This window comes from Schistocerca gregaria, chromosome 1 (genome assembly GCF_023897955.1).
Source record: "Schistocerca gregaria isolate iqSchGreg1 chromosome 1, iqSchGreg1.2, whole genome shotgun sequence".
NCBI classification, from domain to species: Eukaryota; Metazoa; Arthropoda; class Insecta; order Orthoptera; family Acrididae; genus Schistocerca; species Schistocerca gregaria.
Window position 1 is genome coordinate 65735894 of NC_064920.1, and position 27010 is coordinate 65762903.

At 43.9% G+C, this 27010-nt stretch overlaps 1 protein-coding gene across 5 annotated transcripts in view; it reads right to left on the minus strand.

Annotated features, from left to right (window-relative positions):
- The window catches only part of LOC126329352 (phosphofurin acidic cluster sorting protein 2), a 668535-nt gene that overhangs the window by 83030 nt on the left and 558495 nt on the right, over positions 1-27010 (minus strand). For all 5 annotated transcript variants that reach the window (XM_049996154.1, XM_049996187.1, XM_049996211.1 and 2 more), the window contains one exon: positions 6845-7056. In XM_049996154.1, the coding sequence (XP_049852111.1) occupies positions 6845-7056 (212 nt within the window). The remainder of the gene's footprint in view (positions 1-6844; positions 7057-27010) is intronic.

The following is a 27010-nucleotide window of genomic DNA, read 5'->3' on the forward strand; positions in this document are numbered from 1 at the left end:
CTCTGAACACCTTTCACCATGCTCAGAGGTGAAGGATATCTTACCCACATCCTCCAAAGCGGTGTTCCTTGTCATCCTGCACTCCTTGGGTGGGCAGTCCAGATGCAAGCCCTGTCCCATACACCGACCCACAACCTACTACAGCATCTATCAGAGGGATTTATTATCCAATGAAAGGAAGGGCCCTGTGCGAAAGCACCTGTGTTACATAGCAGCTATGCTGCAATTACTATACAGCATTCTGTGTGGGCATGACAAGTAATCAACTACCTATTTGCATAAATTGGCATGACCAAACTGTGGCAAACTCCAACCACAACATGCTGCATGCAACAACACAAATGACTTCAACAGCTGCTTCACTACACAGTTCATTAGGATACTCCCTTCCAATACAGGTTTTTCTGATCTTTCACAGTTCTCCTGGCCTAACCCTCCACTAACCTGTTCCCACTGTCTCATGTTACTTTTTCCCTTCCATCTTCTGTCCACAACATTCCTTCTCTGTCCAGATCATGCACTGCCTCGTCCTACCACTTCTCCCTCTCCCTCCCAGGTTCTCTCTCTCTCTCTCTCTCTCTCTCTCTCTCTCTCTCTTTCCAACTCATCTCCTCTTCTCTTCATCTTCACCTTTCTCCAATTTTCCTCCCACTCCCACTTTTCACATCTCTTTTTGCTCTATTCCCTGTGCTCTTTACATCTTGCTGTGCAGCCACAGATTCATTCCTTCAAAAAGCTGCCTCTCTATGCTACCCCTTCTTAAGTCCTTCCCTACAGCCCTCCTCATCTCCATCAGCTCACGCAATTGCTTTCAATAATCACGTATCAATAATCAGTCTTGTTGTGGCCACAGGAGTGCGCATTTGGGTCTCTCTGTGGTTTTGCGTGGAAATGTGTGTTCTTTGGCTAGAAAAAAAGGTAGTGTACATGCCGTTTTCTGTTATCTGTTTCTGTACGTCACGCATCAATTCACTATATGCGAGTGGCTATTTGCGAGTGGTTGCCTTTTCCTTATTTTATGTATTACTTCATATTTTGTTAGAGATCTTTCAAGTAGATTCTGTTATGACAGTTACTGAAGATTCGTGCACTGGCCTTTCTACAACCAAATGTATTTCATTCAGCATCTCCCTGAAACTTTCTGGCGGTTTCTAGAAGTGTTATTCTATCTTTTAACCTCTGCTTTGTTTTCCACCTATTATGCAGCAGTCCCTGCTTCTTTACAGAGACTACATACCATAAAAGGTTCCTCCCATCACGAACTGTTCAACTAGGTACATATCTGTACAGTGATTGATCAGCCATTTTTCTAAACTTGAGCTACAGGTTCTCTGTATGTTTAATCACAGATATAAAGGATTTCAGTTACTCCTTGAGAGTGGGCTATTCCCTCTGTAACTGCCTCACAGAACATTTAATCATAATATTATGAAAAAGACAGACTGCTACTCACCGTATAGAGGACAGGTGCCTAAATTTCAAATTGTAATTTTATTTGAGCAAGCAGTTTAGGTGCTACATTATGACGTCTGCAGGCCCCCTGACCAAAGAGTAGGAAGATTCCCACCTCTGGTCCAGTCAAAATAGGAGCCAGCATTCAGTGACTGGTATCTGTAGATTTTTGACACCATGATCCCTCCGATCACCACTTGCCGATTGTTCCATTAACTTGATTTCATTAGCAATGAATCTATGAGACTGCTCCATTACCAGGTACCAAAAATCTACTGATGCCAGGCCTGAATGCTCGCCCCCATTTCAACTGGACAAGAGATGGGAATGAAACTTCCTGGCAGATTAAAACTATGTGCCCGACCGAGACTTGAATTCGGGACCTTTGCCTTTCACGGGCCAGTGCTCTACCAACTGAGCTACCCAAGCACAACTCATGCCCCATCCTCACAGCTTTAATTCCACCAGTACCTCATCTTCTACCTTCCAAACTTCACAGAAGCTCTCCTGCGAAAAACTTGCAGAACCAACACTCCTGGAAGAAAGGATATTGCGGAGACATGGCTTAGCCACAGCCTGGGGGATGTTCCTAGAATGAAATTTTCACTCTACAGTGGACTGTGCACTGATATGAAACTTCTTGGTAGAGCACTTGCCCGCAAAAGGCAAAGGCCTCGAGTTCGAGTCTTGGTCCGGCACACAGTTTTAACCTGCCAGGAAGTTTCATATCAATGCACACTCCACTGTAGAGTGAAAAATTCATTCTACAGAGATGGGAATCTTCCTACATGTCAGTCAGGGGGCCTGAAGATGGTGGTTACTCAAATAAAATTACAATTTGAAATTTAGATGGCTGAAAGCTGTTTTTATTCAAAATTCTATATTGATCAGCAGAGGTCTTGCAACCATCTGTATAAAGATGGACTTACAGATATGAACTTTCATCCAAAAGGTCTTCTTCTAGAGTAAGTGACACACACCCACACACACACACACACACACACATACATTCACGCCACCACAACTCAAAGACATGTGTGTGTGAGATATGCTTGCGTAAATATGTGTGTGTGTGTGTGTGTGTGTGTGTGTGTGTGTGTGTGTGTGTGTATGTGTGTGAGTGTGTGAGTGTGCCATTAGATCTAACACATTTCCATCATGAGTTGATTTCTGAACTATCAGCTAAAAGTAGTCTTCAGAGCAAGCAATTTTTTTAAATCGATCGATAGCTGTCTATAGTCTCTTGGTGTGAGCTGAAATGTTCTTGAAAGTTTTGGATACATCAGGTGGTAAATCTGGTCGATGTCCACACTGAAACTTATGCCCGTGACCATGACATGGTTGTACCAACAATGATTACCAAAGTACAAAGGACAACTAAAACAAGCCGAAAGATATGTATGTTGAGTAAACTAGATAAAAAATCAGTAGTGTCGTATCTCAATGAGAAACTTGAAACTTTCAAGCACAGGGCGGGAGCATGTAGAGGAACTGTGACTCAAGTTTACCGTATTTACTCGAATCTAAGCCGCACCTGAAAAATGAGACTCGAAATAAAGGGGAAAAAAAATTTCCCAAATCTAAGCCGCACGTGAAATTTAAGACTCAAAATTCAAGGGGAGAGAAAAGTTTTAGGCCGCACCTCCAAATCAAAACAAAGTTGGTCCATTGTAATATGAGACACAATTTAGGTCGAATGAATGATGATACAGCTACAATAGTTTGGTTCGAGTCGTAGGCTTAGCTACTGCTATGCGTCAGGCGCTCCGTCCGTATTTATGCGGGTAGCCCTCCTTTTTCACGTGCTTCGTCTGGTTTGAATGGATTGCTTATTTTGCTTTGATCTGATAAGTGTCATTTTCTTTGTTATAGGTGTTTAAGGCATTCTAAGCTGAAAATGCATAACTGTACTGTGTCATGCATTGTTTGTCGCATTCTGATAGTGCGTGTTTATGGCCTGTTGCCGCTCGGGGCATGGATTGCTTTTGTGCGCGCTACCGCCGCTTAAAATTTTTTTTAAAAAAAGAGAGGAATCGTCTCATTAGCGAAACAATGGCAAGAGACTGCTATTTGTTGTTACTTCCACTGCTGCTTTCTTTGATAATGATCCCCAAGAACCAAATAATAGACTGCGTATGATAGAACATGTTCTGAACAAGAGTAAGGCGAAATTTTTTTTCCATTTGAAAATCTTTGCGGCCCTTCTTTAGTACATGAAATTCTGCACAGAAATATTAGAGTCATCTTAGATTTAAAAATCTAGTCAGTTGCCGTGCTTCATTTCTGACTGTATCACTATTAGGCACAAGAATACGAATATAAACATGACACGATATGTATATTCTTCCGCATTTGCTGTTGTCTCACTCTAGTTTCGTAGTTTATTAGGCAGACAGGATTTAAATGAGATAGCAGCAAACATGAAAAAATACATGGCAAAATGTTTATATTCATATTATTCTTATAGTGAAGAGAATACTGCAAGTGATTCACATTTCATCAGGTTCCTATTAGCAACCATCTCTTCTCACAGGTAGGAAAAAATTCAGAACGTACAGTTGGCCATATTGACAAACATCCCAGTCTTGCCAGTCGGATTTTCGTAGTACATTGAAATTCTGCTACATTCAAAAATGAACAATGCGGAATTTGTATTTACTTCGTTGGATAATGTATGAAAATGCAGTGGTTGAAACTCGGGGCAGAGAAAAAAGCTCTTCTTCCACTTTTTGTTTTTTAAATTTATTTACTGACTCAGAGGTTTTGGCGCCAGTATTTATCTTTGTGCCTAGAAAGCACGCGTGTGTAGCGCTACATATATTCGACAGCAGAAGTTAGTTGCGGCGGCACCTACCAACATTTTTCAGAACTTCCGCTTGCTTTGCACACGATTCTAAGCCGCATGCGTTTTTTTTTTTTTTTTTTTTTTTTTTTAAATTGCAAAAACTGGAAAAATGTGCGGCTTAGTTCAAGTAAATGTGGTAAAAGAATAGTTGACCAGGCACTGGATAGATACATACCCAGTAGACAGTTCATAATGGGAGGGAACTCACGTGGAACATTCACTGTAAAGAAATTCTAAAGAAACAGAAACTACTACGTAAGAGATGTATAACAAAGTGTAGGACTAGAAGGAGAGAGATGTTGTATAAACAAAGTTGGCTGTCAAGAGAGTAAGGCATGATGCCTTCTGTGACTACCATAACAGAGTATTGTCTAATGATATTTCACAAAACCCAAAATAAATTGTGACTGTATGTGAAGGCTGTTAGTGGCATCAAAGTTAGTGTTCAGAAAATGAGACAGGAACTGAGATAGAGGACAACAAAGCAAAAGTGAAATGTTTAACTCTGTTTTCAAATGTTTCTTTACAAAGGAAAACCCAGGAGAATTGCCCCAATTCAATCATTGTACCACTGAAAAGATGAATGAAATAAGTATTAGTGTCAATGGTGTTAAGAAACAGCTGAAATCGTTAAAACTGAACAAAGCTCCAGTGCCCCATGGAATCCCTGTCAGAATCTACACTGAATTTATGAGTGAGTTAGCCCCTCTTCATACTATCATCTATCGTAGATCCCTTGAACAAAAAATTGTGCCCAGTTCTTGGAAAAAAGCACAGGTTACACCTGTCTACAAGAAGAATAGTACATCCACAAAACTACCATGCAATAGCCTTGATATCAGTTTGTTGTTTAATCTTAGAACATAATCTGACCTCAAACATAATGAGGTATCTTGAACAGAATAACCTCCTCCATGCCAACCAGCAGGGATTCCGAAAACATCAGTCATCTGAAATTTAACTTGCACTTTTCTCACATGACATACTGAAAGCTTTGGTTCAAGACAGTCAGGTAGACACAGTGTTTCTTGACTTCTGAAAATCATTTGACTCAGTGCCACATCTATGCTTGTTGTCAAAGGTTCGATCATACGGGGTTAAAGTGAAATTTGTGACTTGACTGAGGACTTTTTGGTAGCAAGGACATAGCATGTTATCCTGAATGGGCAGTCATCATCAGATGTAGAAGTAACTTCAGGGGTGCCCCAGGAAAGTATGTTGGGACCCTTGCTGTTCATGTTGTGTATTAATGACCTTGCAGATGATATTAACAGTAACCTCAGACTTTTTGCAGATGATGTAGTTATCTATAATGAAAGCTGCATAAACATTCAGTCTGATCTTGATAAGATTTCAAAGTGGTGCGAAGACTGGCAACTTGCTTTAAATGTTCAGAAATGTAAAACTGTGGACTTCATAAAACGAAAGAATGTAGTACCCTATAACTATAATATCAATGAGTCACCATTGGAATCGACCAACTCAAACAAATACCCGTGTGTAACACTTTGTAGGGATATAAAATGGAATGATCCCAAAGGCTCAGTCTTGGAATAGCAGGTGGCAGACGATTATTACAGGTGGTAGACTTTGGTTTATTAGTAGAATACTGGAGAAGTGCAATCAGTCTACAAAGGAGATTGCTTATAAATCACTTGTGTGGCCAGTTCTAGAATATTGCTCAAGTGTGTGGAACCTGTACCAAATAGGACTAACAGGGGATATATAACGTATACAGAGAAGGCAGCAGGAATGGTCACAGAGTGTCACAGACATACTGAACAAACTGAACACGCAAACTCTTGAAGATAGACATAAACTATCTCAATAAAGTCTTTTAATAAAGTTTCAAGAACCGGCTTTAAATGGTAACCCTAGGAATATACTACAATCTCTATGTTTTGCTCACATAGACATAATGAGGATAAGATTAGAAAAATTACTGCATGCACAGAGGCATTCAAACAATCATTCTCCCATGCTCCATGTGTGAAGGAAATGGGAAAAACCTAATAACTGGTACAATGGGACATACCTCTGATATGCACCTCATGGTGGTTTCTAGAGTATAGATGCAGATATAGATAAGTCCATGCCCACCCTTGATGATGAGTCTTACAGAACCACTCTTGTATGCACCTCCAGTTTCAATCTTGGTGGATCTGAGTTTCTTATCTACTGTGACAAATACATCAATTGCATTTCCCCATTAGCCCATTCTTTTGAAATACATTTAAAACTTCAAAAATCTCACTGAAATTGAATTTGGCTCTTGCCCAGATTTCTGTTCCTAGTGTCAGGTGAACTCCACTGCTTTTTAGGAGTGCTTCCAACTCTTGGACACTGTTATGAATGCTTCAGCAGCTGATCACTAGAATTTATGTGCAGGGAATTTCTTTGGATCTTACATTAATACTTTGAGGTCTCATACAGCTGCATAACGCCCTCCTGACCCACTTAGGCAGGCCCTGCAGTTCTGAACCCTGCGACACAACTCCAGAAAATAACAATCTAGATTGTATTAAATACAAATATATTGAAACTCACAACTTTTGAATTTTGCTGACAAGACATGTAACAGTAGCACGCACATCTGCTGGTCCCATCGTGCTTACAACTTTCTGTTGACGCAGTTCCTGAAGACGGGAAGCAAGCAAGGTACCCTGAGGATCACAGCCATTAACAAGAGCCACAGTATCTGGTATTGTATCATCAGGTGGTAAAACACGTGACAACTGCTCTAGTAACAGCTTCCGTGGCTGTAATAAAATATTTAAAAAATGCAAATTAAGTCCTAACTACACAACTTACTGTAATTACTGACAATTTATTGTTATTTTTCATCACTACATAAACATTGTTAACTAATAGTACAAGGTTGGATCAAATATAACAGACTTTTTTTTGTTTTTCATTTTTTCATTTGCTGTTATAATATAATCAAATATAAACTACTGTTCTGTGTAACATCTTACTTTGGAAATGCACTTAGTTCAGTTTATATGCAACTTCTTCATCTCCTCATCCTAAAAGGAGCGGTAGCCACATCACCAGCGAATTGCACACAAAGCCTTCCACAGTTGCATCATTCTCATATTGTTTGCCACATAACGACTCTTTGAGCGATCCAAAAAGATGAAAATCGAAGGATGATAGGTTTTGCTATATGGAGGGTGGTCAAATGGTGTCCATTACATTTCTCCCCACTTTCGATAAGTGAGAGCTGCTAAACGGAGGAGTGTATTGTTGTAAAGGAAAATGATTAGTCTTATTTGTTGGTTGTATGTTTTCTGTGGTAAGAAAATCTAATCTCGTTCAAAAGATTATGTCAGTATCCTGTGCTGATAGTACAATGTATGAGCAAAAAACTCAACACACAAAATGCTATGGCACGGCTTGAGCACAGAGTTATGTAAGCAACTTTCGTCACACACAATGCCATTCAAAAATGCCTTCCTTTAATCGGCAAACATTCTCATCAGTAACTTGCAGAACTTATAACTTATTTTCTATGGTCAAACATTAAGGGACTCAAGCAGAACACACACTTCATGGTGGACTAGTTGTCATGTGAGGATGGCTTGACAGGTTCCATAACTGAGGAGCAATTTCAGGAGACCAGATATCACCTTCAGTGGCATTATGAATGGCATTTATTTTCTCGAATGCAGTATGTGTCTGTGGATGACACTCACGGGTCTCATTACAAACATGTTTACACTCTATCCTAAGCTCCTTATTCAAAGGAAACACATGAGGCCTTGAAAGCATTTCCTAATCAAACTATGCATTCAGCTCCATAACATTTCTGTCACTTCATGACTAAGAAACATGATGATGATGCATTGCACTGCCATAATATAAGCCTGTTGCTCAGGTGAGCAGTACTACTACATGGGTTCGCAGAGCTCAACAGCCTTCCAGCCACACTCCTGATATCCCCTGCACTGTGCCTTGCAGAAGGTGCTACCACTGTCTTCAGAAATAGGCACTCGGAATGCTAAGTCTTGTTTATATTTGATCAACCTTCATACCAAATGCACACTAAACAGAATATTAATACAAGAATATAACTATAATATAACTATAACATAGCATACATGAATAATGATTGATTGATCCTGAGTTGGTAAACTTAAAACAGAACTTAAGCATGACAGCAAGGTAAATTTTATAAAGCTTTACTCAACTGTCCTGTATCACCATACCTCAAAAGACATAATAATAATATGGTTGAAGTAGAGATTTCATGTTTTGTTTATAACTGGCAAAATTTGAGAATCACAAAGAAGAAATAATGCCCTATGGGTGGAGAATTGTGATATTCTCTATCAAAAACATTTCATTGATAAGTAACTAAAAACTTGAGAAAATATAAAAGTGAAATAACAGAATTTATAATATTTCAGAATTCAACTACACATCAAGTAACAAAAGGTTTTTGAATCTATGTCCACTGAAATACTTATTTAGCAACCAAAAATATAAGGAAAAGTACAGATTGCTACTCACCATAAAGGTTACACGAAGTTGCAGACAGACAAAATGAAAAAAACTGTTATACATTCAGCTTTCAGCCAAAGCCTTCTTCAGGAAAGGAAAAAGAAACAAACAAACACACACAGACACACACACATTCATTCATTCACACAAGCAAGCACACCTCACACACACAGGACCTCACACAACTTGGACAGAAATAAAACTGTCACGTGAATGAAAGCAGCAGTCTAGAGGGAAAGGGTAAGGGTAAGGGTAAGGGTAAGGGTAAGGGTAAGGGTAAGGGTAAGGGTAAGGGTAAGGGTAAGGGTAAGGGTGACTGGGACAGAGGGGGGGGGGGGGTGATGATAAGATAAGGGATATCAGAGTATGGGGGGGGGGGGGGGGGAGATAGTGCTGTCTGGTGGAGCGTGCAGCATCTAGATGGAAGCATGACAAGACTGCCACCATGTGCAGTGTTGAGAGGCTGTGAAGCAGGGAGCAGGGGAGCAGGGGGAAACATGGAGCAGAAAAGGAGAGGAGCAGGGAAGGGGAAAGCTGGGCAGCTGCATTGGCGCATTGGCAGAGGGTTGCACACAAAGAGTAAGTCAGTACATGAATAGGACAGAGACAATAGGACAGAAGGGGTGGAAACTGTTGGCTGGAGTGTGTGGAGGTAGTAAGTTAGCATAGGTTGAGGCCAGGATAATTTTGGGAGCGAAGAATGTGTTACACTATCTCCACTGCATTCATTGCACAGCTTTTTATATTAGTATGACAACCAACAGGATGAATGGTGACTGCTAAACAGTCGGCAAGAGTAATGTAGACAACCCTGTTGCACAACATGCAGCTGAACATAATATGCTTGATTTCAATGGCTGCTTCACATCCCGAGCCATGCGGATCCTCTCCTCCACTACCACGTTTTTTTAACTGCACAGTTGGGCATTAAAATTGTAATACATTCTTCACTCCTGACATTATTCCCACCTTAACCTACAGTAACCTACTGTCCCCATACCCTCCAGCCAACAGTTTCTGTTCCCTCTGTCCCGTCAGCTCCTCTCTGCCATGTTCCCTCACCTTCATAGTGTGCCACACTCGGCCAATGCACCCGCCTGTCTGTTCCCTTGCCTGCTCCTCTCCATTTACATGCCCCCCAACTCTCCACACCTCCCTGTCCCACAGCTTCTCAACACTGCGCCTGGTGGCCGTCTCATCATGCCTGCTTCTAGACCCTGCATGCTCCACCTGACAGTGCTCTTCGCTCCACCCATCGGTACTCTGCTATCCATTCCCCTTCCCTGCCCCCTCCAGACTGCTGTTTCCGTTCAAGTGACGGTTTCTTTCTGGTCCGAGCTGCTGGAGATGGCACTCATGTGCACATGAGGTGTACTTGCTTGTGTGAATGAATATATACCTAATTCTTTTTCTATGGAAGGCTTTGGTTGAAAGCTTGATGTTTTTTGTTGTTCCTGTCTTCAACTCAACATGTCATATTTGTGGTGAGTAGCAATTTATCTTTTTCCTTATATTGCTGATATTCCACATTTCATTGATTTATTTAGCAATCACTGATTTTTCTTTCCAAAGCAATTTTAATCATTCCATCTGTTCTCCTATTCAAAGATAATAAAAGACACTATAGAAAGAGAATCACAATGCAGAGTCTGAGAAGCTTAAATAAGGTACTGAAAGTAGAGGGAGAAAAGTAGATAAATTGAACTTATAGCTAAATGAAACAAATGAGATAGAGTGGGAGTATGAAAAAAGTCTTAGTTGAGTTATTAGCACCTTGCAGAAAAAATGGGAAAAGAGAAAGAAGTAACGAGAGAATCATTATTAGAACTGAAAATGGACAGCCTTTATAGACAATACTACATATTTATATGCCAGTTAAGAGACTCTGAAAAACACATTCAAAGTGATTTCAAACATGAATGCTGTTTAAATATACCATGGAAATTAGTGGGGATGAGACTGCTATATGAATCAAAAGGGTTGAGGAAAGGGGAACAACAGAATGCAGGAAGCTACAGCTTAAGGGAAAGGAACGAAAGGTGCAGCACTTCCCACTGATTTAACAGTCTGATAGTATGTATCACATTATATTATCTTTGAAAATAATCAATTTCTTAGAATGTAATTTGGATACATAGAAAATCTACTCAGCAAGCAGCAGCAAAACACGTACGTAAAAGGAGGTTATACTTTTGCAAGCTTTCAGAGCCAGTGGCTCCTTCTTCTGGCAGAGGGAGAAGGAAGCATGATGAAGGAAAAGGACTGGAAAGGTTTAGGAAAAGGGGTATATTTCACAAGTCACCCAGAACTGTGGGTCAAGGGAGACTTACCGGACAGGATGAGAAGAAAGGATGTTTGTTGAGGATTGCACCAGACAAGATTTGAAAGCCTGACAGATTAAAGGTGGAAGACAGGGTAATATTCAAAACAGAGATTACTGCTACAACATCATATATGAGTTAATAAGAATGAAAAGCTAAATGCATTGAACACAACAGAGGTGGGAGGGGGATGGTGAAAATTAGACAGGTCAGAAAATTAAAAATATAGGCAACTGAAATGGAGTGAAGAAAGGAGTAGTTACTATGAATAAATGCTGAGATGGAAGGAATTAACGTAAATTAAGTCTACGTGGGAGGTGAGAACCAAGGACATGTTGTAGCGCTAGTTCCCAAAGTTATCACTTTGCAGCCCCATCCCAAAATCTTTCCAACAGCAAACCTGACATTGAACCCTGCCTTGAATAGTTCTAAACATGATCCCAACTTCGTCCACCACTACTACCTCAAAATCATCCCTTGCAAGTCTTAAAAGAATTCCTCACATCCAGCATTGTTTCACAATCCTTCCTTATGTCCCTACAACATGACACTAACCTGTCCTCTGCAGAACTCCAGGCTCTGCATTTCCTAAAAGCTGATGACACCTCTACATACAGCATCTGCTATCAAGATCCCATCTCTGTGATTCAAAGTGACCTGCAGTCCCTTCTTAAAACCTCAGGCTCCTCACAAGGACTAACATCTCAAAACATAGTACCTCTCACCCCACTCAAACCATGCACCACCACCTAAGAACCACAAACCCAATCATTCTGGCCGTCCTATAGTTGCTGGCTTCAAAGCACCCACCAAATATATATTTGCATTAGTTGATCAGCACCTGCAACCAACAATAGAAAGACATCCCCCCTGTATTAAAGATACCAACCATTTCCTAGATTGCCTGAAATCCATGCCCGTCCCACTCCTTGCTTGTCACCACTGATGCCACCTCCCTCAATACCAACATCTTCCATGTACATGGTGTGTCTGCCGCTGAATATTTCCTCAGTCAGTACCAACCTGATTCCAAATCTATTACATCCTTTCTGCTCACCTTAATCAACTTTATACTTAGGAACAACTACTTCAACTTGGAGAGGCAGACAAGAAAACTGGTCAGGGGTACAGCCATGGGAACCAGGATGGCTTCTTCCTTTGCCAACCTTTTTGTAGGTCACTTAGAGGTTTTTTTTTCTGGGATCAATGTCTTCAGCCCCTGGTTTGGTTTGGACATATTGATGATGTATTTGCCATATGTGAGGCTGATCTTTTAAAATTCCTAGGATCTCTAAATACCTTCTCCCAATTAAATTTCACATGGTCCTATTCCGAATCCCATGCCACTTTCCTTTATGTTGATCTCGTCTGCACTGAAGGTCAGCTACACACTACTGTCCACATTAAACCTACTAACAAATGACACTAACAACATTTTGACAGTTGCCAGCCTTTCCATGTCAATTGTTCCTCCCATACAGCCTTAGTGTTTGAGGCAAACATATTTGTTTGGATGAAGACTGTCCACAACAATACACTACCATTCTCACTTCAGTCTTCACTGGATGTAATTACCCAACCAGCCTAGTTAAAAAACAGATTTCCCAGGCCATCACATCCAATCCTAGTACTGATAACCACACCAAAAAAGAACTTTGAAGCACATCATTTGTCACTCAGTATAATCCTGATCTGGAATGTATTAATCATCTGCTTCAACACTGCCATGACTTCATAAAATCATGCTGAAATGAGATCCATTCTATCTAAGATTTTACCCACCACACCCTCCCAACCTCTGCAATACCCTTCTCAGACTTTATACTCCTTTTGCACCCTTCTCCCTACCCTACCCCTGCAACTCCCCTCGCTGCAAGACTTGCCCTAAGCACTCTCCTACCACCACTTATACCAGCCCTGTAACTGGCAAAACACATGCTATCAAAGGGAGAGCCACCTGTGAAATGACACATCATATGCCAGCTGTTATGTAAACAATGATTGGCCTTTTACATCAGCATGACTACCACCAAATTATCAATTAGGATCAATGAGCATAGGCAGAAGGTGTATGTTGACAACACACAATATCCTGTTGCAGAGCATGCTTGTGACCTCAGTGCCTGTTTCACCACACGGACTATCTTACTTCTTCCCTCAGACACCAGTTTTTCAGAATTCCGCAGTTGGGAACTAGCGTTACGACGTCTTAAATTATGTAATTTCTGAGTCTCATCATTTCTTCACAGTAGCTACTCCTTTTTGTCACTCCATTTTAGTTTTCTACATCTTTCATTTTCTGACCTGTCTATTTATCACTGTCCCCCTCCCACCTCTGTTACGGACAATGCACTTAGTTTTTCACTCTTATTAACTCGTGCATGATGTTTTAGCAGTAATCTCTGTCTTGTATATTACCCTGTCTTCCACCTTCAAGCTCTGAGGTTTTCAAATCTCATCAGCTGCAATCCCCAACAATCACTCTTTCCTTTTCATCCTGTCTGGTAAGTCTCCCCTGAATTGGGGTTCTGGGCAACTTTTCTAAACTGTACCCCTTTCCCTACATCTCTCCCGTCATTTTCCTTCACCCTTCTTCCTTCCCCTTCTGTCAGAAGAATCAGCCACTGGATACGGAAGCTTGCCTAAGTATAACCTTGTTTTATGTGTGTGTTCTGCTGTTACTTGGAGAGTAGATTTTTTATCTATCCAATTGCATTACATTTTGAAACTTCATGGCAGATTAAAACTGTGTGCCAGACCAAGGTTCCAAACTCGGGCGGGAACTTTGCCTTTCGTGGGCAAGTGTTCTATCACTGAGCTACCCAAGCATGACTCAGGACCCATCCTCACAGCTTCAACTCTGCCAGTACCTTGTCTCCTACCTTCCAGACTTCACAGAAGCTTTCCTGCACTCCTGGAAAAAAAGGATATTGCGGAGACATGGCTTAGCCACAGCCTGGGAGATGTTTACAGAATGTAATTTTTAATCTGCCAGGAAGTTTCATATCAGTGCACACTCCACAGCAGAATGAAAAATTCATTCTGGTACATAACATTATATGATCTTTGCTACTATCATATGTATGCAGCTGTCCAGAGAAGCTAAAAGCAATAAAAATAATGGACCCTGAAATTTAATGCAATAAGGATGTTATTCCCCAATGACTTAGGGTCACTAGAGGTAGAGCAGAAGCTACGGATGGAGGAAAGATAAAGAAGTCCTTGTGTCCTTTTCAAATGAACCTGGGCACTAAAGATAAGGTTGTAGTGCACCCAACTAAATTTATCTCTTGATTTTCAAAAAACCATGCCAGCAATTTTGGGAAACTGTGGAAAACTTAACCTGGATAGTGAAACATGGATCTGAATTGCCATCCTCCCAAATATGAAGTCAGTTGCACTGACCACTGTACTGCCTCAATCAATAACATAAAAAAATAGCTTTCTCAGAAGTCCCAAGGTTCTAACTATCAGTCTACTACAAAGAAAGGTAGACCAGTGGGAAACAAGGTATATTGGAGCTCATATAAGAAGCTGTAAATGTGTAGTGTTCACAAATAAAAATATACCAAGAGAATGTGAACATTGATGAACAGTGGTTCATACATGATGTTGTTGTTGTTGTTGTCTTCAGTCCTGAGACTGGTTTGATGCAGCTCTCCATGCTACTCTATCCTGTGCAAGCTGCTTCATCTCCCAGTACCTACTGCAACCTACATCCTTCTGAATCTGCTTAGTGTACTGATCTCTCGGTCTCCCTCTACGATTTTTACCCTCCACGTTGCCCTCCAATGCTAAATTTGTGATCCCTTGATGCCTCAAAACATGTCCTACCAACCGATCCCTTCTTCTAGTCAAGTTGTGCCACAAACTTCTCTTCTCCCCAATCCTATTCAATACCTCCTCATTAGTTACGTGATCTATCCACCTTATCTTCAGTATTCTTCTGTAGCACCACATTTCGAAAGCTTCTATTCTCTTCTTGTCCAAACTAGTTATCGTCCATGTTTCACTTCCATACATGGCTACACTCCAAACAAATACTTTCAGAAACGACTTCCTGATACATAAATCTATATTTGATGTTAACAAATTTCTCTTCTTCAGAAACGCTTTCCTTGCCATTGCCAGTCTACATTTTATATCCTCTCTACTTCGACCATCATCAGTTATTTTACTTCCTAAATAGCAAAACTCCTTTACTACTTTAAGTGTCTCATTTCCTAATCTAATTCCCTCAGCATCACCCGATTTAATTTGACTACATTCCATTATCCTCGTTTTGCTTTTGTTAATGTTCATCTTATATCCTCCTTTCAAGACACTGTCCATTCCGTTCAACTGCTCTTCCAAGTCCTTTGCCGTCTCTGACAGAATTACAATGTCATCGGCGAACCTCAAAGTTTTTACTTCGTCTCCATGAATTTTAATACCTACTCCAAATTTTTCTTTTGTTTCCTTTACTGCTTGCTCAATATACAGATTGAATAACATTGGGGAGAGGCTACAACCCTGTCTCACTCCTTTCCCAACCACTGCTTCCCTTTCATGCCCCTCGACTCTTATTACTGCCATCTGGTTTCTGTACAAATTATAAATAGCCTTTCGCTCCCTGTATTTTACCCCTGCCACCTTTAGAATTTGAGAAAGAGTATTCCAGTCAACATTGTCAAAAGCTTTCTCTAAGTCTACAAATGCTAGAAACGTAGGTTTGCCTTTTCTTAATCTTTCTTCTAAGATAAGTCGTAAGGTCAGTATTGCCTCACGTGTTCCAACATTTCGACGGAATCCAAACTGATCCTCCCCAAGGTCTGCATCTACCAGTTTTTCCATTCGTCTGTAAAGAATTCGCGTTAGTATTTTGCAGCCGTGGCTTATTAAACTGATAGTTCGGTAATTTTCACATCTGTCAGCACCTGCTTTCTTTGGGATTGGAATTATTATATTCTTCTTGAAGTCTGAGGGTATTTCGCCTGTCTCATACATCTTGCTCACCAGCTGGTAGAGTTTTGTCATGACTGGCTCTCCCAAGGCCGTCAGTAGTTCTAATGGGATGTTGTCTACTCCGGGGGCCTTGTTTCGACTCAGGTCTTTCAGTGCTCTGTCAAACTCTTCACGCAGTATTGTATCTCCCATTTCGTCTTCATCTACATCCTCTTCTATTTCCATAATATTGTCCTCAAGTACATCGCCCTTGTATAAACCTTCTATATACTCCTTCCACCTTTCTGCCTTCCCTTCTTTGCTTAGAACTGGGCTGCCATCTGAGCTCTTGATATTCATACACGTGGTTCTCTTCTCTCCAAAGGTCTCTTTAATTTTCCTGTAGGCAGTATCTATCTTACCCCTAGTGAGATAAGCTTCTACATCCTTACATTTGTCCTCTAGCCATCCCTGTTTAGCCATTTTGCACTTCCTGTCGATCTCATTTTTGAGACGTTTGTATTCCTTTTTGCCTGCTTCATTTACTGCATTTTTATATTTTCTCCTTTCATCAATTAAATTCAATATTTCTTCTGTTACCCAAGGATTTCTAGCAGCCCTCGTCTTTGTACCTACTTTATCCTCTGCTGCCTTCACTACTACATCCCTCAGAGCTACCCATTCTTCTTCTACTGTATTTCTTTCCCCTATTCCTGTCATTTGTTCCCTTATGCTCTCTCTGAAACTCTGTACAACCTCTGGTTCTTTCAGTTTATCCAGGTCCCATCTCTTTAATTTCTCACATTTTTGCAGTTTCTTCAGTTTTAATCTACAGGTCAGAGTCCACATCTGCCCCTGGAAATGTCTTACAACTTAAAACCTGGTTCCTAAATCTCTGTCTTACCATTATATAATCTATCTGATACCTTTTAGTATCTCCAGGGTTCTTCCACGTATACAACCTTCTTTCATGATTCTTAAACCAAGTGTTAGCTATGATTAAGTTGTGCTCTGTGCAAAATTCTACTAGGCGGCTTCCTCTTTCATTTCTTAGCCCCAATCCATATTCACCTACTATGTTTCCTTCTCTCCCTTTTCCTACACTCGAATTCCAGTCACCCATTACTATTAAATTTTCGTCTCCCTTCACTATCTGAATAATTTCTTTTATTTCATCATACATTTCTTCAATTTCTTCATGATCTGCAGAGCTAGTTGGCATATAAACTTGTACTACTGTAGTAGGTGTGGGTTTCGTATCTATCTTGGCCACAATAATGCGTTCACTTTGCTGTTTGTAGTAGCTTACCCGCATTCCTATTTTCCTATTCATAATTAAACCTACTCCTGCATTACCCCTATTTGATTTTGTGTTTATAACCCTGTAGTCACCTGACCAGAAGTCTTGTTCCTCCTGCCACCGAACTTCACTAATTCCCACTATATCATATATCATACATGATATATTTATAAATTGTAAAATGTATTACATGCAAACAGAAACACGCAACTCACCAAAAAGTGTTGTTGTTAGTTATTATTTCAAAAGTAATTCCAAAAGCCTTTAAGCCATTTATTTCCTTGGAAACAATATGGCCAATGTCAAAGCCATGTAAAGCTTTAAGGCTGTTGATTTAACTTCATGCCCAGAAAACAAATTTTCATGTATTGTAAAACAATACCAGTATCCACAAATCTGTCACTTAATGGTATTAAAATTTGATATTCACATGACAGAGGATGTGGTCTTTACAACAGATGTTTAATCAAAATGCCCTAAAATGGTACTGAACATTATTGTCAACACAACCTGTACTCTTACACACATTATGTAATGCCCACATATGGGAGGACATTTCTAATTAAAAGTCGTTGCCTGGAATCGGCAGATAAATACGATACTGCAGTGCCTATGTTTATCTGCCGATACCAGGCAGTGACTTTGAAATAAAAAAGTTCTCCCATATGTGGGAATTACACAATGTGCGTACAAGCACAGGTTGTGATGCAGGAATGATAACACGCGGAAGTTTGGGTCTAGCCATGAGTCATGCACGGATAGCCAAAGAAGTTAAGGTGAAATCTCACGTAAAACTGGAAATCGGCATACGAGTCCTGGTCTGGCAGAAATGTTCATTTTCATTATTCCCCTATACAGCTGATGTTCTCTGTATTCACAACTGTGAGTACATTTCATGTATTTCATAATGGCTGTAGTCGTTGCAGTGCCTGTTCCTTTGGTCGTGCATGCATGTCTGAAGGAACTGTGCATCACTCTTCTTAACAACAGAGGCACTGAATTATCATGTTTGAACATAGTTGTCCAAAAGAAAAAAACACAGATAACAGTACTTGTGTGAATGTCTGTGTTTTTTATGTCTGAAGAAGGACTTTGTCCGAAAACTGAAATTTTTCTAGCATTATTTTTTATTATACCTGTCTGTGACTGGTCTGCATTATTTTTTATTATACCTGTCTGTGACTGGTCTAGGTGCTGAGCAGCAACATATCCTACCATATTGTTGTGTTCCTATTTTGAATTACACGCAGTACAGTAACATTAATGTGATCACCTGTCAAAATCCTGAATAATCATCTTCTGCACAAACCAGTGCAAGATGTGGCGGAAGAGATCAATGAGGCTTAGAAAGTACCGGGAGGGATGTAGATCCATGATGACTCCAGTGCTGTGGTCAGCTGTGCTAGATTTCTTCGATGAGGATTCACGGTGCAAACAACACATTCGATTTAGTCCCACAAATTCTTGACTGCATTTAAATCTGAAGAGTGTGGTAGCCATGAGAGTATGGTAAACTCATCCTAGTACTCTCTGAATCATGCAAGTGTACTGTGACTTGCGTGACATGTTGCATTGTCCTGCCGGTAGATGCCATCATACCACGGGAAAACAACTTGTAATTTTTTTTTTTTTTTTTTTTTGTGGTTTTAGGGCACACAACTACAATGGTCATTAGCGCCCTGACTAATTTAGGAATGTACCACGAGGCACAAGGTTAAACAGCAACTAAAAGGGTCAACACTATAAAAGACGTGTTAACAGGCATAGGATTAAAAAACTAAAGCATAATCAAACGTCCTTAGACAGGTGTGTCAAGTTGATAAAACGAAGAACGCAAGCAGCAGCTCCTGGGTCATCTGCTAAAATGGCATCCAAAGTACATGGCAGGCCAAGATCAAGACGCAGCGTAGTAAAATCCGGACAGGACGTTAAAATGTGGCAGACCGTCAGCAATTGCCCACATGGACAGAACGGCGCCGGTGCTGCCGTCAGCAGATGGCGATTGCTGAACTGGCGGTGTCCAATTCATAGCCTGGCCAAAACGACCTCCTCCCGCCGAGAAGGACGTGAGGAGGACGTCCAAGCTGCGGGAAGAGGTTTCAAGGCCCAAAGCTTGTTGTCCGTAAGTGCAGCCCAATCGGCATGCCACAGCGATAAAATGCACCGACAAATGACCGTGCTACAATCTGATGAAGGGACACAACAAGAAGCCGTCCGAGGCTGGAGGACCACAGCCTTGGCCGTGGCATCTGCACCTTCGTTCCCAGGGATACCGAAATGGCCAGGAACCCACATAAAGCTAACTGGAGACCCATCGTCCACCAGCTGCTGAAGAGAGCGTTGGATCCGGTGCACGAAAGGGTGAACCGGATACGGATCACTAAGGCTCTGGATGGCACTCAGAGAATCGGAGCAGATGACATAAGCAGAATGTCGGTGGCGGCAGACGTAAAGAACAGCCTGGTAGAGGGCAAAGAGCTCAGCTGTGAAGACCGAACAATGGCCATGTAGCCGGTATTTGAAACTTTGTGCCCCGACAATAAAAGAACACCCGACCCCGTCGTTGGTCTTAGAGCCATCTGTATAAATGAAAGTCATATTAATGAACTTCGAACGAAGTTCGACAAAACGGGAGCGGTATACTGAACCGGGGGTAACCTCCTTTGGGAGCGAGCGGCGGTCAAGGTGAACGCGAACCTGAGCCTGGAGCCAAGGTGGCGTGTGGCTCTCGCCCACTCTAAAGGTTGCAGGGAGTGAAAAATCAAGGAGTTGAAGGAGACGACGAAAGTGAAATCCAGGAGGTAGCAGGGCAGAGACATACAACCCGCATTGACGGTCGAGAGAGTCGTCAAAAAAGGAACGATACAATGGGTGGTCGGGCATTGACAGTAGCCAACAGGCGTAATGACAAAGCAGTATATCGCGCCGGTAGGTGAGTGGCAATTCACCGGCTTCAGCATGAAGACTCTCGACGGGACTAGTATAAAACGCTCCGATCGCAAGCTGTAAACCCCGATGTTGTATGGAGTTGAGGCAGCATAAGATGGACAGCCATGCAGAGGACTATACAAAGCACCCATAATCCAGCTTGGAGCGGACGATTGACCGATATAGGCGAAGTAGGACGGTTCGATCCGCTCCCCACGACGTGCCACTGAGAACACGGAGGACATTTAGAGAACGGGTACAACGGGCAGCCAAATATGACACATGTGGAGGCCAACTAAGTTTCCTGTCAAATGTAAGACCTAAAAATTTTGTTGTCTCCACGAATGGGAGAGCAACGGGGCCGAGTCGTAAGGACGGTGGGAGAAACTCTTTGTAGTGCCAGAAGTTAATACAGACCGCCTTCTCGGCAGAAAAACGGAAGCCATTGGCAACACTCCAGGAATAAAGATGGTCAAGAGAACGCTGAAGACAGCGCTCCAGGAAACATGTACGCTGCGCACTGCAATAGATGGCAAAATTGTCCACGAAAAGGGAGCCTGATACATCATCTGGGAGGCAATCCATTATTGGATTGATCGCTATGGCGAAGAGAGCGACGCTCAAAACGGAGCCCTATGGCACCCCATTCTCCTGGCAAAAGGTGTCTGACAGGACAGAACCCACACGTACCCTGAACTGTCGATCCATTAAAAAGGAACAAATAAAAAGAGGGAGGCGACCGCGAAAGCCCCATGTATGCATGGTGCGGAGAATGCCCGCCCTCCAACAGGTGTCGTAGTGTGTGTGTGTGTGTTTGAGGTTTACGGGCGCTAAACAGCGTGGTCATCAGCGCCCAAACGCATAGAAACAGGAACACAGGCGGTGAAGGGACGAAGACGGACGCCGAACAAGGAGAACGGCTAAAAGACACAGGCCTGACGCAGTTCCAAATGCGCACATAAAGAGGCAAAACAAGAGGAGAAGAAACACACTAAAAAAGGAAAGGAAACACAAGGAAAAGAGAACAGATACCGAAGTGAAACAAGGAGGTAATCGTGACTGGCGGACCTCTTACCTAAAACCTGGGTGAGCCAGTCACCCAGCAGCACATTAAAACCTTCTCCCTAAAATCTGAGGCAACAGATTGGACAGGACACAAAACCGTAAGACCTTAACCACAGTCGCTGCGTCGTCTTGCAAAATAGAGGGCAAATCCGGTGGCAAGGAAACCACCACCCTCTGGTCAGAGAATAAAAGACAGTCAAGTAAAATGTGGCGGACCGTAATCTGGACGCCACAAGCACTGCAGATTGGGGAGTCCTCCCACCGGAGTAAAAAACCATGCGTGAAGGGACTGTGTCCAATGCGGAGGTGAGTGAGGAGAACCTCATCCCGCCTGTATGACTGGTAGGACGTACGCCATGGTCGTGTAGTGGCCTTTACCAGACACCGCTTATTGTCAGAAACTGCCAACCACTCCTCTTCCCATTGATGCATAACACAAAAACGCAAAAGGGAGGTTACAGCATGGAGGGGGACGGCACATTCAACAACGTGAGGGAGAGAACATGCATCTTTGGCAGCCACATCCGCCAGTTCGTTTCCCCTAATACCCACGTGCCCCGGCACCCAGCAGAAAGAAACCTCCTTCCCCTGCCGTTGCAGGTGGAGTAGGGCATCATGGATGTTCTGGACGACCGTATCCGCTGTGTACAAGTGTTGAATGGTCTGAAGGGCACTCAGGGAGTCAGAACAGATGAGGAACTTAATACTGGGAACACATCTCATCTGCTCCAATGCCCGCAATATTGCAAACAATTCGGCATCGAGGATGGTAAACACCGCAGGAAGCCGTAACTTGATGACTCGATCAGGGAAAACAACAGCACAACCAACAGTGTCCCCCTGTTTAGAGCCATCTGTGAATACAGGTACATGGTCCGGATGCTGGTTTAAAATATCGTAAAATAAGGAGGTAAAAACAAACGCCGGAGTGCAGTTCCTCCAGTTCTCCGACAAGTCTAAAAGGATGCTGGGCCTCTGGAGCAACCAGGGAGGCAGGCGAGTAAAACCTTGTCGTTGGGGGGCCACACGCTCCACACCAAGGGACTCAAGCAAATGCTTGGCACGAATCCCAAATGGTTTTGTTGCCCTGGGACGACTGGAAAAGAGACGTTCCATAGGCGGTCGGGCAACAGTAGGGTACGCAGGGGAGGTAGGACAGGCAAGGAAATGACACACCCGTCGCACCATGAGGAGTTTCCGCCGGATGGCGAGCGGCGGTTCCCCTGCCTCAGCACACAGGCTGGGGATGGGACTGGTACGGAAGGCACCAGTGGCCAGCCTGATACCCTCATGGTGTACTGCGTCAAGGATCTTCAGATACGAAGGCCTTGCTGACCCATACACGGTGCAAGCATAGTCAAGACGCGATCGGACGAAAGCCCTATAAAACTGCAGCAGACGCGCCCGATCTGCTCCCCAGGACCGATGGCTCAGACACTTCAAAATATTCAGTGCCTTCAGGGCCCGCACCTTGAGGTCTTTAAGGTGAGGCAACCACGACAACTTGGAATCAAAAGTGAGGCCCAGGAACCTCACAGTGTCTCTAAAAGGAAGAACGGTGTCCCTCAGACGCAATTCAGGGGAGGTAAAAAGACGCCGAGAACGATTAAAATGAACACACACAGATTTGTCTGCAGAAAAGGTAAAACCCGTCTTTGCAGTCCATGCCTCTAAGCGCTTTATCGTAAGCTGTAACTGCCGACTAGCACTGACAAGACTGGAGGAAGAACAGAAAACAGCAAAATCGTCCACAAACAAGGAGCATTGGGCAGGACTCCGGATAGTGGACGTGATACTGTTAATAGCAACGGCAAGGAGGGTGACACTTAAAACGCTGCCCTGAGGAACACCATTCTCCTGCACGTACAAATCCGATAGCACATTACTAACCCGATACCGAAAGAGGCGGTGAGAAAAAAAGGACCGAACGAAGATGGGGAGACGGCCACGAAAGCCCCACTCATGGAGTTGATTGAGGATAAGGCGGCGCCAAGTAGTGTCATACGCCTTATTAATGTCAAAGAAGACCCCTAGACAATGCTGGTTACGTAGAAAGGCCTGCTGGATGGCGGCCTCAAGCAGGGTCAAGTTGTCTATAGTGGAACGACATCTCCTAAAGCCACACTGAGAGGGGCTAAGGAGCTGCCTGGTCTCGAGCAGCCAAACCAGCCGGCAGTTGACCATGCGCTCCAACGTCTTCCCAACACAGCTCGTCAAGGCAATACTCCGATAACTACTGGGATGCGTTCGGTCCTTCCCTGGTTTGAGGAGGGGAATCAAAATTGCCTCCCTCCACGAGTGAGGGTACGTGCCAGATAACCATATCATATTGAAACAGTTCAGGAGAACTTCCTTGGATGGCAGCAACAGGTGCCGCAGCATGCTGTACCGAATTTGATCATGACCAGGCGCAGTATCATGAGCCACAGACAGCGCAGAATCCAGTTCCCACATTGTGAAGGGGCAGTTATAGGGTTCAGAATTTAGAGACCGGAAGTCCAAGTGACCCCTTTCGACGGCAGTGCGGTAGCGGCAGAAATCTGGATCACAGTTAATAGTGGCGGTAGATTCCGCAAAATGCATGGCCAGTGTCTGGGTAATGTCTCTCGGCGCCGTGAGGAGACATCCCTGATGCAGCAATGCCGTGACAGGTAGCTGGCTGAGTTTCCCGGAAATCCTCCTGATGGCTTCCCATACTTTCGTAGAACTAGTGGAGCGAGAGATGGAATTCAAGAACGATTGCCATGACCGTCGTTTGCTCTCTTTAATCACTCGCCGCGCTCTGGCCCTTGCCACCCGAAAAGCCACAAGATTGTCAGCTGAGGTACGGCACTTGAAGCGGCGCAGTGCTGCACGGCGGGCGCGGATGGCTGAGTGGCACTCAGTGGTCCACCAAGGGACAGGACGCCTCTTGGGATGACCGGATGACCGTGGGATTGACAATTCAGCAGCATGAGAGATCACGGCTGCAACATGGTCTACCCATTCGTGGACGCTGGCACGGTGTTCCAAAACAGCCAGTTGGCTGAAAAGTGTCCAGTCAGCTCCGCAAAGGTGCCACCGGGGCGGCACTGGTATTGCCACAGCCTCATCCAGGAGGCGAATCCAGAGGGGGAAGTGGTCACTAGAATGGAGGTCAGCTGCAGCCTCCCACAGAGCAGAATCCGCAAGTGCTGGAGAGCAAAAGGAAAGGTCAATAGCCGATGACGATCCGGAAGCAGTACAGAAATGAGTGGGAGCACCAGAGTTGAGGAGGCACAGTTCTTCAGACATCATGACGCTTTCCGGAATGCGACCCCTGGGGCAAGTAGTCGGAGAGCCCCATAAGACATTATGAGCGTTGAAGTCCCCCAGAAGAAGAAATGGGCGAGGGAGTTGGCTAATAAGGGCCGTGAGAGCCTCAGAGTCTATCGCATCCGGAGGTGGTAAATAAACAGAACAGACTGTGAGCCTCCGACCCACAAGAATGTCAACTGCAACTGCTTGCAAGTCGGTGACGAGAGGGAGCTCAGATGAGGGGTGCACGTCACGGACAAAAACCGCAACACCACCCTTTGCCCTTTGCCCCGTCAGATCATCTTTTCGATATGCGGTATAGCCGCGTAAAGAAGGAGAATCAGTGGCCCGAAAATGTGTCTCTTGGATACATAAGCACAAGGGGCACTCTCGTATAAGGAGTTGTAATTCGGCCACATGCGTCCTGAAACCATTCAGGTTCCACTGTAATATGGGAGCCAGTGATCAGGGTGGCTGAACTTTCACCCTGCCTCTGTGCTTTGGAGGAGAGACCGTACTGGCCGGAGATTTATTCCTGGGGCGAGAAGATCGCCCCCGGTCGACATCAATGTCCATAAGATCCGATGACGACCCACGGGAGATGTCGGACAGTACGATGGCATCATCATCGGACCGACGCTGACTAGTCTCCTCAGGTGGCAGAACCTTCATCTTCTGAGGCTTTGTCTTGGGGGGCTTGGAATGCAGAGCCTTGTCAACAGTTGGAGGTTGACCCGCCTGGGCAGAAGGCGCCATATGGGGGCAGGCTGGAAGTACCTCAATGTCAGCAACCACGGCCTTGTCCGATGTAGCGGGGAGAGCCGCAGATTGCAAAACAACCGCAGCAGCACAAGTGCACTGGCAAGCGCAGGTTTTAGTGCTAACACTAGCAACCTCTGTTTGTGTAGCAACAGTGGCCAGGTGTACCGGTTTTTTGAGAGCGGAAGCGAAAGATGTGGAAAACACAGGAGGTTGCGTGGCCTTAAAGATCTTCTTGGCCTCACCATAAGGGATGCGCTTAGATGTTTTAATCTCCTGTACCTTCCGCTCTTCGAGATAGATGGGGCAGATCCGGCTCCAGACAGGGTGACTCCCAGAGCAATTCACGCACTTCACAGGCGATGAACAATCGGCTCCGTCATGGGCAGGCTGACCACATTTACCACACGCGGCTATCCCATTGCACCCCAACGTAGTATGCCCAAAGCGCTGACATTTAAAACAGCGCATTGGGTTGGGGAAATATGGCCGTACGGGCAAACGTAAGAACCCCGCTTTAACATGCTCCGGGAGTCTCGGGCAACTGAATGTGAGAATAAACGAGTCAGATTTGACGAGGTCCCCATTGACTCGTTTCATAATGTGCTGCACGTCAACAATTCCTTCGTCAGCCCACTCAGATTTTAGCACGTCTATGGGGATATCCACCAAGTCCCTACACGTCACAACACCCTTACTATAGTTCAAAGTGGAGTGGAGCTCGGTCTCGACAGCGTACTCTCCTAGACAATTTGCTTTCCGAAGGGCAGCGACTTGACGGGAACTAGAAGTTTCAACTAACAGAGTCCCATTGCGCAGTCGCTTTACAGATTTCAGTGTTCCTGCAATTCCCTTGTGGATGTAAAAGGGAGAAACCCTCTCAAAGCTACCCTCCTTCCTTTTAATAATCAAAAACACATTCTGATTATCAGCATGTGCTCCGTTACTACATTCTGTTAAATCTCTAGCAACACCAGGCGCTGGAGGACTCGCAGCGCGTAGCCGCTTTTTCGATTGGGTGTGTTTTCCTACCAGCGGCCCACCCAAGCCACTGGTTGGGGGAAATGTAGAGGTCGAAGGGTCCATTGCGGACCCACGAGCAGCTAGGGAACTAAAAGTCCGCTCAGACAGAGCCCCGCGTGCCTGAGTAAGCCTTATACAACTGGGGTGCGGCAGGTGCCCCAGAGGTTACCCGCTTGCGACTGTTCCACCCCAACGGCCATGCATCTTCTAGGCGCGGAGCACACTGAAAGATTGAGGGGTTTTTATAGAGGTTGGCCTTCCTCGCAATCCAGGCGGTCAAGCCAAGATTACCATTCCCCGCAGCACACAACATTTCACCGCCGCGCCGTACGGTGGTCGCTGAAGCATGACCGGGGGTTACGGTGACAGGACACTGGCGGCACAGACCAGTCCCCAGCTCAGGACCCCGGGGTCGCCAAGCCCGTACTCAGCAAGTGAATGCTGAGCCCCTGGGGGCTCCAACAGGTGTCGTAAGCCTTCTCTAAATCAAAGAACACAGCCGCGGTCGGGCGCTTCCGCAAGAAGTTATTCATAATGAAGGTCGACAAGGTAACCAGATGGTCAACAGCAGAGCGGCGCCTACGAAATCCACATTGTACATTCGTAAGTAGGCGT